The 15,978-nt window shown below is 45.5% G+C and overlaps 1 protein-coding gene across 1 annotated transcript in view; it reads left to right on the forward strand.

Moving 5' to 3' along the window:
• kif15 (kinesin family member 15) overlaps positions 1–15,978 on the forward strand; it is a 182,808-nt gene that overhangs the window by 150,682 nt on the left and 16,148 nt on the right. Inside the window, exons 30-31 of the mRNA XM_063070099.1 lie at positions 6,520–6,586; positions 8,223–8,260. Of these exons, the coding sequence (XP_062926169.1) occupies positions 6,520–6,586; positions 8,223–8,260 (105 nt within the window). The remainder of the gene's footprint in view (positions 1–6,519; positions 6,587–8,222; positions 8,261–15,978) is intronic.

Raw genomic sequence — 15,978 nt, forward strand, 5'->3', positions numbered from 1 at the left:
ATATAATATCTATATATTGATATCAGATTCCAAGGTAATATTTTGGATTCAAGCAGACTGCAAAAATTCTTATTTTTAAAAAAAATACCAGTAGCTTTAAAAATGTGTTGAAATTGTACACCTAAGGGATGGAGAAGCCTACTCTTATTGTGTGGAGTGACGAGTACTATTCTGCACCATCAAACATCTGTGCACAGGAGCCCCCTTTGTTCCTGAATGTTATTGTAAACTCTCCTCTGTCTCTTTCCACCTTCCCCGGAAGAGAGCTCAATGATCCAAAATTCTGACGTCCTCCCTCCTACACCATCTCCTTAGCCACATGATCTTCCTGTTTCTGGCTTTACTAGCACACGTCACGGGTAGCAATCCTGAGATCACAACCCTGGAGGTCCTGTCCTTTAACTTAGCACCTAACTCACTAAATTCCCTTTGCAGAACTTTGTCACTCATCCTACCCATATCATTGGTACCTACGTGGACCATGACCTCTGGCTGCTCGCCCTAAGAATGCTAAGGATTCAATCCAAGATGTCCCTGACTCTGGCACCCAGGAGGCAACATACCATCTGGGAATCTCATTTTCATCCATGGAACCTCTTTTCTGTTCTCCTAATTAATGAACCCTCTATCATCACAACGTGCCTTTTCTCCCCTCTCCCCTTCCCTTCCCTTCTGAGTCACAGAGCCAGACTCAGTGCCAGAGACTTGACCACTGTGACTTTCCTCTCTGTTAGACCCCCCCCCCCAACAGTATCCAAAGTGATACACCTGTTGTTGAGGGGGATGGCCACAGAGGTACTTTGCACTGGTTGTTTAACTCCTTTTCCCTTCCTGCCTGTCATCCAGTGTCCTGTGTCCTGCACCTTGGGTGTAACTACCCTTCTATCAACCCCCTCAGCCTCCCGAATGATCCAGAGTTCATCCAGTTCCAGCTTCAGCTCCCTAACGTGGAGTATTGGAAGCTGCAATGCACTTCTCACAGGTGTAATTGTTGCGGATACTGCAGATCTCCCTGCCTTCACACATCCCTCTAGAGGAGCATTCAACTATCCTTGTGTTCTGACTGTGCAAATACTGTATAAGGGAAACAATTAATAAATTGGAAAAAAAAACTTCTACCTACTGCTTTTTGCCTTCTCTCACTCAAGTCTCTGAGCTAAAGCTTCAAATAACCACTCTAACACTTCCCACTCCAACAATGGCTGTTCCGTTTTTCCCTGCCATATTTTAATTTGTTCTTGCTGATCAATCCCAATCACTGATTGGCCACTGCTTAAAACATCAAACTCTGCAAATTGATGTCTTATGTACTCGATCAGCAGTTCTCCTTTAACTGGAAGTGTCATTTTGGAAAATCCGCTGGTGCTTTTATAATGCTGAATTCAATATGGGGGTCCCCCCCCCCCCAACAAATACAATTGATGCAGGACAGCACCAATGGCATCATTTTAATCCAATTCCTGCTCAGCAGTTTTGGCTTTTGGCCTCCCTGACCACATGCGCTGTTAAATATAAACAGGTGCCCTGTGAACCACTTCTGCCTTAAAGGCACCATACACGTCCACACTATCTCCAGTGTAGCTACAGAACACAGAGTTCGGTGGTCGTAATTTTGGAATCTGGCGTAAGGGCAATTCACTTTTCAAGGTGGTGACTGAACCCCTATCTAGCTGAGCTTTTACAGGCTCGTTGTTCATGGTGAATATATCAAAGTAAGGAGGGTGGTTTTGGTGTCCATGTCATAGTGCCCACTTCTTCATTCCAGGTGCTTCCATGCATGATGGTGCAGGTTGAATTTGCTTTCTAATGGCACATTGCTTAGCAAAGCACGCCTTCCCAGTGTCCTACCTTCTGACTAAACTGGCTGACTGTCTTTTGATGTTTGCAATTGGACTGCTGGGCATGTCTTTGTGCAAATCAATGACATCTCTGGAGGCTTGTGTGGTATCTGTGGAGTCAGTATCTGCTGGCAAACATTCTGAGGATCCTAGGTACTCACATTTTATTGACTCTGCCTCCCGTCAAGCTCTGAAGGCGACCCTCTCCGCCTTGAGGAGGTACTTGATGTCCCTATCCAAGACCCTTCCACACCTCCGGGACACTTTCTTCACTGTTTGTAATGGACCTGCCCGTTATTACATCCTATGTCGGATCCATGCATGCAATTGCCGTTTCTTTGACTTTGTCATGTTAGCAGACCCCAGAGCCTGCTGGCTCCGACGCTAGCAGGCATGAACTTCAGACTGCAGCCCCCGCCATTGATCTTGGTGGCTCCAGCAACCCAGGGCATATTCAAAACCTGGACTCCAGCACTATCAATGTGGGCTCCAGTGACCATGGACACCTTCAAAGTGATTGCGCAACCACCAACCTTGAACTCCAGGCTGGGTCTTTATGTGCTGCTATTGTGACTCCCGTCTCCCCTTCCCCCACCACCACTCTGCAACTCCGTCTCCCTCACATTCCATCAGCTACTCCTGGGCCCTCGGAGGCTCCATCTTCCTCTCACCCCAATCCTCCCCTCTCCACTGACACCCCCAGCCTCCCTGCCCCTCCCCCCTCTGATCCCAGCTCTCATCCGTGCCAGATCTTTACTATTCCCTCCGACCTTCAACTCTCTGAGGCAGAGCGCTCTGTCCTCAGTAAGGGCCTTACCTATGTCCCCCTTCGCCCATACCTCAGCGAGTTCTGTGTGTGCCATGATGCTGAACTCTTCTTCCGCCAGCTACGTCTTCGAGCCCACTTCTTCGGCAAGGACTCTCCCGCCCCTACCTTCTCCCGTCTTCAACCCTCCTCCTCTTCATGGACACCCCGCTCTGGTCTTCTGCCTGCTCTGGATCTCTTTATTGCTAATTGCTGGTGGGACATCAACCGTCTCGACTTCACCACACTGACCTCTACCTTGCTGAGGCACAGCGACAACTCGCGGATACCTCCTCTTATTTACCCCTCGATCATGACCCCACTAAGGAGCACCAGGCCAGTGTCTCCCACCATCACCAACTTTATCAGCTCGGGGGAATCTCCCATCCACCGCTACCAACCTTATAGTTCCCGCACCCCGCACTTCCCATTTCTACCTCCTACCCAAGATCCACAAACCTACCTGTCCTGGAAGACCTATTGTCTCAGCTTGCTCCTGCCCCACTGAACTCATTTCTGCATACCTCGACACTGTTTTATCCCCCATTGTTCAATCCCTTCCCACCTATGTTTGTGACATTTCTCACACTCTGAATTTTTTCAATGATTTTAAGTTCCCTGGCTCCCCCCACTGCTTTATTTTCACCGTGGATGTCCAGTCCCTATATACTTCCATCCCCCATCAGGAAGGTCGCAAAGCTCTCCACTTCTTTTTGGATTCCAGACCTAAGCAGTTCCCCTCTACCACCACTCTGCTCCGTCTAGCGGAATTAGTCCTTACTCTTAATAATTTCTCCTTTGGCTCCTCCCACTTCCTCCAAACTAAAGGTGTAGCTATGGGCACCCGTATGGGTCCTAGCTATGCCTGCCTTTTTGTTGGGTTTGTGGAACAATCAATGTTCCGTGCCTATTCTGGTATCTGTCCCCCACTTTTCCTTCGCTACATCAACGACTGCATTGGCGCTGCTTCCTGCACGCATGCTGAGCTCGTTGACTTCATTAACTTTGCCTCCAACTGTCACCCTGCCCTTAAGTTTACCTGGTCCATTTCCGACACCTCCCTCCCCTTTCTAGATCTTTCTGTCTCTATCTCTGGAGACAGCTTATCTACTGATGTCTGCTATTAGCCTACGGACTCTCACAGCTACCTGGACTATTCCTCTTCCCACCCTGTCTCACAATTGCTCCGTCTCCACCACATCTGCTCTCAGGATGAGGCTTTTCATTCCAGGACGAAGGAGATGTCCTTTTTTAAAGGAAGGGGCTTCCCTTCCTCTACCATCAACTCTGCTCTCAAACACATCTCTCCCATTTCACGCACATTTGCTCTCACCCCATCCTCCCGCCACCCCACTAGGAATAGGGTTCCCCATGTCCTCACCTACCAACCCACCAGCCTCTGGGTCTAACATATAATTCTCCATAACTTCCGCCACCTCCTATAGGTCCCACCACCAAGCACATATTTCCCTCCCCCCAACTTTCTGCTTTCCGCAGAGATTGCTTCCTATGCGACTCCCTTGTCCATTCGTCCTCCCCATCCCTTCCCACCGATCTCCCTCCCGGCACTTATCCTTGTAAGTGGAACAAGTGCTACACATGCCCTTACACTTCCTCCCTCACCACCATTCAGGGCCCCAAACAGTCCTTCCAGGTGAGGCATCACTTCACCTGTGAGTCGACTGGGGTGATATACTGTGTCCGGTGCTCCCGATGCAGCCTTCTATATATTGCCGAGACCCGATGCAGGCTGGGAGACCGTTTCGCTGAACACCTACGCTCTGTCCAGCAGAGAAAGCAGGATCTCCCGGTGGCCACATATTTTAATTCCACATCCCATTCCCATTCTGATATGTCTATCCACGGCCTTTTCTACTGTAAAGATGAAGCCACAGTCAGGTTGGAGGAACAACACCTTATATTCCGTCTGGGTAGCCTCCAACCTGATGGCATGAACATTGACTTCTCTAACTTCCGTTAATGCCCCTCCTCCCCTTCGTACCCCATCCGTTATTTATTTATTAATTATTTTTTTATTCCCCCCCCCCGCTATTTTTCTCTCTCTTTTTTTCTCCCTCTGTCCCTCTCACTATACTCCTCGCCTGCTCTCCATCCTCTGGGCTCCCCTCCCCCTTTCTTTCTCCCTAGGCTTCCCGTCCCATGATCCGCTCCCTTCTCCAGCCTCCTATCCCTTTTGCCAATCAACTTTCCAGCTCTTAGCTTTATCCCCCCCCCTCCTGTTTTCTCCTATCATTTCTGATCTCCCCCTCCCCCTCCCACTTTCAAATCTCTTACTATCTCTTCTTTCAGTTAGTCCTGACAAAGGGTCTCGGCCCAAAATGTTGACTGTATCTCCTCCTAGAGATGTTGCCCAGCCTGCTGTGTTCACCAGCACTTGTTGTGTGTGTTGCTTGAATTTCCAGCATCTGCAGATTTCCTTGTGCTGGCAAACATTGATGTTTTCGGGAGAGGGTTCTTGCTCATGTACTGCCTGGATCAGTGGTGATGGAAGTGGCTGAATCTGTAATCACACCCTTGACAGCCTCCAAGAGGTGAGCTGTGGCTCATGCTTTATCCCAGAACAAATTGTACTTTTGGGACAAGAAGCTCTCCTGTGTTCTCCTATCTTGGACTCCAACTATCGGCATCTGGGAAAAGTATCATTTCTTCGAATTTGCTAAATGAATCACGTTAGGACGTATACACTGGACAATCTTCATGTAGGAACACCAAACCCAGCCTGCTGAGATAAAAAGCCATGAACACTCAATGCACACACCCAAAGGAGTGCATCCTTACGCAGGAGATCCTACCGATTCACCGCTCTAATGAACACTCAATGCACACACCCAAAGGAGTGCATCCCTACGCAGGAGATCCTATCGATTCACCGCACTAATGAACACTCAATGCACACACCCAAGGGAGTGCATCCCTACGCAGGAGATCCTATCGATTCACCGCTCTAATGAACACTCAATGCACACACCCAAAGGAGTGCATCCCTACGCAGGAGATCCTATCGATTCACCGCACTAATGAACACTCAATGCACACACCCAAAGGAGTGCATCCCTACGCAGGAGATCCTATCGATTCACCGCACTAATGAACACTCAATGCACACACCCAAAGGAGTGCATCCCTACGCAGGAGATCCTATCGATTCACCGCACTAATGAACACTCAATGCACACACCCAAAGGAGTGCATCCTTACGCAGGAGATCCTATCGATTCACCGCACTAATGAACACTCAATGCACACACCCAAAGGAGTGCATCCCTACGCAGGAGATCCTATCGATTCACCGCACTAATGAACACTCAATGCACACACCCAAAGGAGTGCATCCTTACGCAGGAGATCCTATCGATTCACCGCACTAATGAACACTCAATGCACACACCCAAAGGAGTGCATCCTTACGCAGGAGATCCTATCGATTCACCGCTCTAATGAACACTCAATGCACACACCCAAGGGAGTGCATCCTTACGCAGGAGATCCTATCGATTCACCGCACTAATGAACACTCAATGCACACACCCAAAGGAGTGCACCCTTACGCAGGAGATCCTATCGATTCTGTTCTGTAAGGTTCTCACTATGCCAGCAAATTGGATTCTTACTTGATTATATTGTGGTAGAGCAATAGGTTGACACTTAGAGTGGCAGCAGAAAACAAAAACAGGAAAGCTGGCAATATATTGAACAACACATCTTAGAATTCTAATGATTACTATATTCCTTGGGTAAGTTCAATCATTGAAATAAACTGTTAGTCTACAGGAAAAATATTTTAGTTCCTTTGGAGCAGTTTTTAATATTTTATTTCTTTCATTTGAAGTAATTGCTTGAATATCTTTTTAACAGTTCAACAATGGAGTCACAACGTATAAATGAGTTGGAAAAGAAATTAAAAGAAGAATTAAATATCAAGGTATTGTTAGTTTGTACTGAAGTTTTTTGGAGCAGTTGGAAGGTGTAGGGTGGCTAAATCCCAAATGTGAAGATGTATTATAAAGGGAGGATGAGGGAGCCGTGGCTGATGGGAATTCAAAGTCAGCACGGTTTCCATAAGGGAAAATCTTGCCTGACAAATCTGTTGGAACTCTTTGAAATAACAAGCAGAATAGACAAAGGAAAATCGGCAGATTTTGTGTACTTGGATTTTCAAAAGGCCTTTGACACTGTGCCATACATGAAGCTGCTGAGCAAGATAAGAAAGAGCCCATGGTATTACAGGAAAGACACTGGCACGGAGAGAACATTGGCTGATTGGCAGGAGGCAAAGAGTGGGCATAAAGTGTTGATACCACTTCTTTTCACATTGTACGTCAATGTTTTGAATGATGCACTTGATGAATTTTTGGCCATGTTTGAGGACGATACGAAGATAGATGGGGCAGGTATTGTTGAGGAAGCTGGGCGTTTGCAGAAGCACTTGGATTAGGAGATTGAGCAAAGAAGTGGGAGATGGAATACAATGTCAGGAAGTGTATGGTCATGCACTTTGGTGGAAGGAATAAAAGTGAAGTCTTTTCTAAACGAGGCAAAAATTGAAACGACAGAGAATTGGAAGGGACTTGGTAGTCCTCGTGCAGGATTCCCTGATTATCGAGTCGGTGGTGAGGAAGGCAAATGCAATGTCAGCATTCATTTCGAGAGGACTAGAATATAAAAAGAAGGATCTAATTCTGAGGCTTTTTAGGGCAGTGGTGAGGCCTCACTTGGTGTATTGTGAGCAGTTTTTGATTCCTTATCTAAGAGGATGTACTGACACTGGAGAGGTTTCAAAGGAAAATGATTCTAGGATTGAAAGGCTTATCATATAAGGCATTTGATGGCTATGGGCCTGTACTAGCTGGCATTCAGAAGAATGGGGTGGGGGGGGATCTCACTGAATGTTGATAGTGAATATGGAGAGGATGTTACCTATAGTGGGCGAGTCTAGAACCCGAGGGCACAGCCTCAGAATAAAGGGATGTCCATTTAGAATGGGGATGAAGAGGAATTTCTTTAGCCAGAGAGTGATTACTCTGTGGAATTTGTTGCCACAGGTGGCTGTGGAAGCTAAGTCATGGGTACATTTAAAGTGGAGGTTGACAGGCGATTAGTCTGGGTGTGTGTGATAGGTTACGGGGAGAAGGCAGAAAAATTGATTTGAAAGGAAAATGAACCAACCGATGAAATGGCAAAGCAAACTCTAGGTTGAATGGCCTAATTATGCTCCAAAGTCTAGTGCTTTTAATAAGTTATTCATGAGATAACAGAGCATGTCCAACGCTCATGAAACTTTATCCTGGTAAAAAGTCAGTGGGATGAAGCTTCTTCACTTTTATATTGTAATGTTTTTCAATGTATGGATGTTATTGTATTGTGCGTGGAAAGCACATAGTATCAATATCAGCATATTATGTGAGGGGAAGAGCTTTTGGCGTTTGGGTTGGGGGAGGAACATGATGGTGACATGAATCCATTTATTGTCCATTGTAAAACCCATGGACTTGGTAATGCCTTTTAATGACTATTAATAATGTGCAATCTCAAAAATTACTTCCATTTTACATTTTCAGGAAGCTCTAAAAGAAAAGCTAGCAGACATGGAGACTGAGTGAGTATTTTCTTTAAAAATGACATTTGGTGGTAATATGTTGACCAACTGGTAATTGCGCTTGTGACCGAGTTAGACTGGGAGAGAACCTGATATCGTAACAACAACTTTAAGGTGTTGATTGGGAGGGGCTCTTTGCAGGTAAAGGGATGTTTGCCAAGTGAGAAGCTTCTAAAGGTAAGATAGACGAGGTTAGGGTGGTGGGCATTGTATATGTGTTCTTTCGCAAGGCCCTTCTCAAGGTCTCACATGGTAGGATGTCCAAGAAGGTTCGATCACATGGAACCCACAGTGAGCTAGCCAAATGGATACAGAATTGTCTTGGTAGAAGGAGACGGTGGTGGCGGAGGATTATTTTTCAGATTGGAGACTTGTTGCGAGTGGTGTGCTGTAGTGATCCATGCTGATTGGAGACCCTGTTTGTCAGGTAATTTTGGATGAAAATGTCGGTGGTATGATGATCAAAGATGACACCATTGATGGTGGACACTGAAAATCTCTAATGTTGCACCAGGATCCACAATGAACTGAATAGTGGGCAAAGGATGTAATGTAACTCAGATAAGTATGAAGTGATGCTCTTTGGGATGTTAGATCATGGTAGCAAATTCATAGTAAATGATTGGGCCCAAGGGTGTATTGTTGAATAGAGATACAGGTACATAGTTCTCTAAGTGGAAGCAGGTAGACAAAGCAGAAAGCATCGGACAGGGCACTGGGTGTGAGAGTTGGGAGGTCATGTTGACGAGACTGCGTTTGGAGTATTGTGTGCCGTTCTGACTGCTACATTCTCAAAAAGGATGTGGTTTAAGCCAGAGAGGGAGCAGAAAAGATCAACAAGGATGCTACCGCAACTATAACCATATAACAATTACAGCATGGAAACAGGCCATCTTGGCCCTTCTAGTCCATGCCGAACTCCTACTCTCACCTAGTCCCACCGACCTGCACTCGGTCTATAACCCTCCATTCCCTTCCTGTCCATATATCTATCCAATTTAACTTTAAACAACAACATCGAACGTGCCTCAACCACTTCTGCTGGAAGCTCGTTCCACACAGCCACCACTCTGAGTAAAGAAGTTCCCCCTCATGTTACCCCTGAACTTTTGCCCTTTAACTCTCAACTCATGTCCCCTTGTTTGAACCTCCCCATTCTCAATGGAAAAAGCCTATCCACATCAACTCTATCAATCCCCCTCATAATTTTAAATACCTCTATCAAGTCCCCTCTCAACCTTCTACACTCCAAACCTTTCTCTGTAACTTAGGAGATGAAACCCAGGCAACATTTTAGTAAACCTCCGCTGTACTCTCTAAATTTTATTGACATCTTTCCTATAATTCGGTGACCAGAACTGTACACAATACTCCAAATTTGGCCTTACCAATGCTTGATACAATTTCAACATTACATCCCAACTCTTATACTCAATGCTCTGATTTATAAAGGCCAGCATACCAAAAGCTTTCTTCACCACCCTATCCACATGAGATTACACCTTCAGGAACTATGCACCATTATTCCTAGATCCCTCTGTTCTACAGCATTCTTCAATGCCCTACCATTTACCATGTATGTCCTATTTTGATTAGTCCTACCAAAATGTAGCACCTCACATTTTTCAGCATTAAACTCCATCTGCCATCTTTCAGCCCACTCTTCTAACTGGCCTAAATCTCTCTGCAGGCTTTGAAAACCGACTTCATTATCCACAATGCCACCTATCTTAGTATCATCTGCATACTTACTAATCTAATTTACCACACCATCATCCAGATCATTAATATATATGATCTTAGTATCATCTGCATACTTACTAATACTAACTAGAGGGCTTGGCTTGTAAAGAGACTGGGTAAGTTGGGTGTGACCTTTTACAAATGTATAGAAAATGATGATGGGCTTAGATAAGATAGATAGTGGCAGTTTGAGGCGTAGTTTTAAGGTGATAGGGAAAGATTTAAAGGGGATCAGTGTGACAAACTTTACAGAGGGTGGTTTTTATATGGACTAAGCTACCAGAAGTGTTTGAGGCAGAAATAGTTGTGGCATTTAAAAGGCATTTAGCCAGATAGGTGGGTAGTTAGGTTTAGAAGAATATTGGCCAACTGTGAGTCAAATGTTATTAGTGTTGATAAGCACCTTGGCTGGCATGGCTGGGCGGGGCAGAAGGGCCTGTTTCTGTGCTGGATAACTGACTTTATGATGTTGCCCAATAATTGAGAGGATGAAGGTATTCCTCAAATGGTTTCAACCATGGTGATGCTAAAATTTGATCTAGATTGGAGAGAGGTGGTCTATCAGGATTACTATTCAGTAACATCTGTGCCAGCTTTCTGTGAGGAAGAAATTGGGCTGAGTTTATGGAGGAAGAATGCAATCAAAACTTGTACCCCTTCACTTCAGGATATAGATTCTCTCCTGGCTAAAATTGCTGACAATATTATAATGTGCATAACATAAATCAAACCATCCAGCTTTAAAAATATATATTTATTCATCAGGCATGACTTCCCATCCCTCTTCTGCATTATCTTGATCACTAAGTTCTCTCGGATCTTTTTGTCAATGAGAAATTTTAATACATTTAGGAAGGGAAAATAATTGCATTTGTAAAATCTACAAATACTGCACAAGTTTGATCCAACTTCTGCACCAGGAATTGTGCTGCTAAATTACACATACGATCTCTAAAACTGGACTGAAGAAGGTTATATAAAAGCAACAGCAGGATCTTGATCAGCTGGCTCAGTGTGCTGAGGACCGGCAGATGGAGTTAATTCAGGTAAATGCAAGCTGTTGCTTTTTGGTAAGATAAACTAGGTAGGACATCCTCAGTTAGGACAGTAGAAATGTCAGGCAGGATAGTGGAATGCTCTGGCAGGTTGTGGGAAGGCAGGGAGACCTCCAGAATCCCTGACCACTACAACTGCAAGAAGTACATCTAGCTGCAGCTTCTAACAATCCGCGTTACAGAGTAGGAGCTGGAATTGGATGAACTCCGGAGAATTTGAGAGACAGTGAGGGCAGAAACAAATGATTGGCTGAAAAGCTGATGCAGGGGGCAGGGCTTCAGGCTCTTGGATCACTGGGATGCCTTTTGGGGGAGGTATGACCTGTACAAAAGTGATGGGTCACACCTGAACCCAAGGAGGACAAATATTCTCGCAGACAGGTTTGTTAGAGCTGTTTGGGAGGGATAAATTTGGCAGGGGGATGGAAACCAGAGTGAAGGGAATCAGGATAGGACAGATGGTGAAAAAGCAAAGATGGCATGCAGTCAGTCTTTCAGGAAGGGCGGGCAGATGACAGGACAAAATAGTAGCCAACAGGGTGGGTATCAAAAAGGGAAGAATCAAAAATGGTAGCAAATACTGTACTCAATGTGTTATTTCTTATACTCTGTGCATTGAGATATAAGGTGGATGATCTCGTTGCACTATTACAGATTGTCAGGTATGATGTTGTGGCCATTACTGAATCATAGCTGATGAATGGTTGTAGTTGGGAGCTGAATGTCCAAGGTTACACGTTATGTTGGAGAGATGGTGTGGCTTTGCTGGTAAAGAATGGCATCAAATCAATAGAAAGATGTGACATAGGATCGGAAGGTGTTGAATCCTTATGGCTTGAATTAAGAAACTGCAAGGGTAAAAAAACCCTGATAGCAGTTATATACAGACCTCCCAACAGTTGCGCAATGTGGAGCACAGATTACAATGGGAAACAGAAAAAACGTGTCAAAAGAGCAATGTTATGATAGTCAGTGGAGATTTCAACATGGAGGCCAATTGGGAAAATCAGGTTGGTAATGGATCTTGAGAGTGAGTAGGTTAAATGCCTACAAGATGGCTTTTTAGAGCAGTTTGTCATTGAGCCTACTAGGGTATCAACCATCCCCTTCTTTCAATTCCTCCATCTTCGCCGCATGAGCCTTTTCATTCTAGGATGAAGGAGATGTCCTCCTTTTTCAAAGAAAGGGGGTTCCCTTCCTCCACCATCAACACTGCCCTCAACTGTATTTCTTCCATTTCATACATGTCTGCTCTTACCCCATCCTCCCGCCACCCTACCAGGGATAAGGTTCCTCTTGTCCTCATCTACCACCCCACCAGCTTCAGCGTCCAACACATAATCTCCAAAACTTCTGCTACCTCCAATGGGATTGCATCACCAAGCACATCTCCCCCCCCCCCAACTTTCTGCTTTCTGCAGGGATTGCTCCCTTGTCCATTCGTCCCTTCCCACTGATCTCCCTCCTGACACTTATCCTTGCAAGCAGAACAAGTGCTACACCTACCCCTACACCTCCTCTCTCACTACCATTCAGGGCCCCAAACAGTCCTTCCAGCTGAGGAGACATTTCACCTGTGGGTCTGTCGGGGACATGTACTGTGTTCGGTGCTCCTGGTGTGGCCTCTTGTATATCAGTAAGACCCGACATAGATTGGGAGACCACTTCATTCACTACGGAAAAGGATCTTGGCGATTGTAGGGATGACTTACAGTGGATTGAAAAGCTTAAACATATAGACATTTAGAAAGAGGATGTGCTGGAGCTTTTGGAAAGCATCAAGTTAGATAAGTCTCCGGGACTGTATGAGATGTACCCCAGGCTTCTGTGGGAGGTGGGAGAGGAGATTGCTGAGCCTCTGGCGATGATCTTTGCATCATCAATGGGGATGGGAGAGGTTCCGGAGAATTGGAGGGTTGCAGATGTTGTTCTGTTATTCAGGAAAGGGAGCAAAGATAGCCTAGGAAATTATAGACAAGTGAGTCTTACTTCAGTGGTTGGTAAATTGATGGAGAAGATGCTGAGAGGCAGGATTTATGAACATTCGGAGAGGCATAATATGATTAGGAATAGTCAGCATGGCTTTGTGAAAGGCAGGTCGTGCCTTACAAGCCTAATTAATTTTATTTGAAGATGTGACTAAACATATTGAAGAAGATCGAGCAGTGGATGTAGTGTATATGGATTTCAGCAAGGCATTTGATAAGGTACCCCATACAAGACTTACTGAGAAAGTAAGGAGGCATGGGATCCAAGAGGACCTTGCTTTGGGGATCCAGAATTGGCTTGCACACAGAAGGCAAAGAGTAATTGAAGACAGGTCATAGTTGGTGACCAGTGGTGTGCCTCAGGGATCTGTTCTGGGACCCCTTCTCTTCGTGATTTTTATAAATGACCTGGATGAAGAAGTAGAGAGATGGGTTAATAAATTTGCTGATGACACAAAGGTTGGGGTGTTGTGGATAGTGTGGAGGACTGTCAGAGGTTACAGCGGGACATTGATAGGATGCAAAACTGAGCTGAGAAGTGGCAGATGGAGTTCAACCCAGATAAATGTGAGGTGGTTCATTTTGGAAGGTCAAATATGATGGCAGAATATAGTATTAATGGTAAGAATATAGCTTTATATAGTTTTAATGGCACTGTGGAGGATCAGAGGGATCCTGGGGTCCGAGTCCATAGGACACACAAAGCTGCTGTGCAGATTGACTCTGTGGTTAAGAAGGCATACGGTGTATTGGCCTTCATCAACCGAAGGGAATGAGTTCAAGAGCCGAGAGATAATGCTGCAGCTATATAGGACCCTGGTCAGACCCCACTTGGAGTACTGTGCTCAGTTCTGGTCACCTCACTACAGGAAGGATGTGGAAACTATAGAAGGGGTGCAGAGGAGACCTACAAAGATGTTGCCTGGATTGGGGAGCATGCCTTATGAGAATAGCTTGAGTGAACTCAACCTTTTCTCCTTGGAGTGACGGAGGATGAGAGGTGACCTGATAGAGGTGTATAAGATGATGAGAGGCATTGATCGTGTAGATAGTCAGGCTTTTCCCAGGACTGAAGTGGCCAACTTAAGAGGGCACAGTTTTAAGGTGCTTGGAAGTAGGTACAGAGGGGGTGTCAGGGTTACGTTTTTTACACAGAGTGTGGTGAGTGCGTGGAATGGGCTGCCAGCGACTGTGGTGGAGGCGGATACGATAAGGTATTTTAAGAGACTTCTGGATAGGTACATGGAGCTTAGAAAAATAGAGGGCTCTGGTAACCTTAGGTAATTTCTAAGTACAAGTTCAACACAGCATTGTTGGCCAAAGGGCCTGTATTGTGCTGTAGATTTTCTATGTTTCACCGAGTACCTACTCTTTGTCCGCTAGGAAAGCAGGATTGACCAGTGGCCACGCATTTTAATTCCAGTTCCCAGTCCCATTCCGATTCCAATATACCCATCCATGGCCTCCTCCACTGTTGGAATGAGGCCACGCTTGGGTTAGAGGAACAGCACCTCATATTCTGTTTGGGTAGCCTCCAACCTGTTGGCATAAACATCGATATCTCGCTAACTTTCCATAATCTTCTGTCTTCTACACCCCCTCCCCATTCACTATTTTTCATCCTCTTTTCCCTTTCTCGCCTTATCTGCTTGCTCACCCATTACCTCCCTCTGCTCCTCCCCCCTTTTCTTTCTTCCTTGGCCTTCTGTCTCTTTGACCAATCAACCTCCCAGCTCTTTACTTCATCCCTCCCCCTCCAGGTTTTACCTATCACCTTCTGTTTATCTCTATTTCCTCCCCCCACCTTTTAAATCTACTCCAGCTTTTTTTCTCCAGTCCTGCCGAAGGGTTTCAGCCCAAAATGTCGCCTGTATTCTTTTTCATACATGCTGCCTGGGCTGCTGAGTTCCACCAGCATTTTGTGTGTGTTGTTAGGGGATCAGCTATACTGGATTGGGTGTTATATAATGAAGAGGAGGTGATTAGAGAGTTTAAGGTAAAAGAACCCTTAGGAGACAGTAATCACTATATGATTGAATTCAACTTGAATTTTGATGGGGAGAGAGTAGTCTGATGTAGCAATATTAGATTAGATTATGAGAACACTCAGTCCTCTTTTATTGTCATTTAGAAATGCATACATGCATTAAGAAATGATACAATGTTTCTCTGGAGTGATATCACAGAAAACGAGACAGACCAAAGACTAACACTGACAGAACCACATAATTATAACATATAGTTACAGCAGTGCAAAGCAATACCATAATTTGATAAAGAACAGACCATGGGCACAGCAAAAAAAATGTCTCAAAGTCCCGAGTCGATCGACTCCTGAGTCCCCGATAGCAGGCAGCTAAAGGGAGAAACTCCCTGACATAAACCTCCAGGCACCGTCAACTGGCTGATACCTTGGAAGCAGCCGACCCCGAGTCCATCTGTCCAAAAACTTCGAGCTTCTGGACAGCCTCTGCCTCTCCGATACAGCCTCCCAAGCGCCATCCTCTGCCGAGCACCTTCGACCTCTCCCCGGCCACTAAAACAAGCAAAGCCGAGGATTTCGGGGCCTTCAGCTCCGGAGATTCTGGTTACCACACAGTAGCAGCGGCAGCGAAGCGGGCATTTCAGAAGTTTTCCAGATGTTCCGCTGTGTTCTCAAATCCATCTCCATCAAATCAGGATTGTGCACGGTCCCCTACTTGACAGATAACAGACATCATCACCGAAGTGGCCGCGCGCGCTGTCATGGCACCGCCATCTTCTCTGATATTTCAGTGGAGTAAGAGAGTTGGCCAAAGTAAATTGGAAGGAGATGCTGGTAGGGGTGACAGCAGAGCAGCAATGGTGTGAGCTTCTGAGAAAAATAAGGTGCAGGATAGACGTATTCCAAAAATAAAGAAATACTCAAATGGCAAAATAGTACAACCATGGC

This window comes from Mobula hypostoma, chromosome 17, assembly GCF_963921235.1.
Source record: "Mobula hypostoma chromosome 17, sMobHyp1.1, whole genome shotgun sequence".
Classification (NCBI taxonomy): Eukaryota; Metazoa; Chordata; class Chondrichthyes; order Myliobatiformes; family Myliobatidae; genus Mobula; species Mobula hypostoma.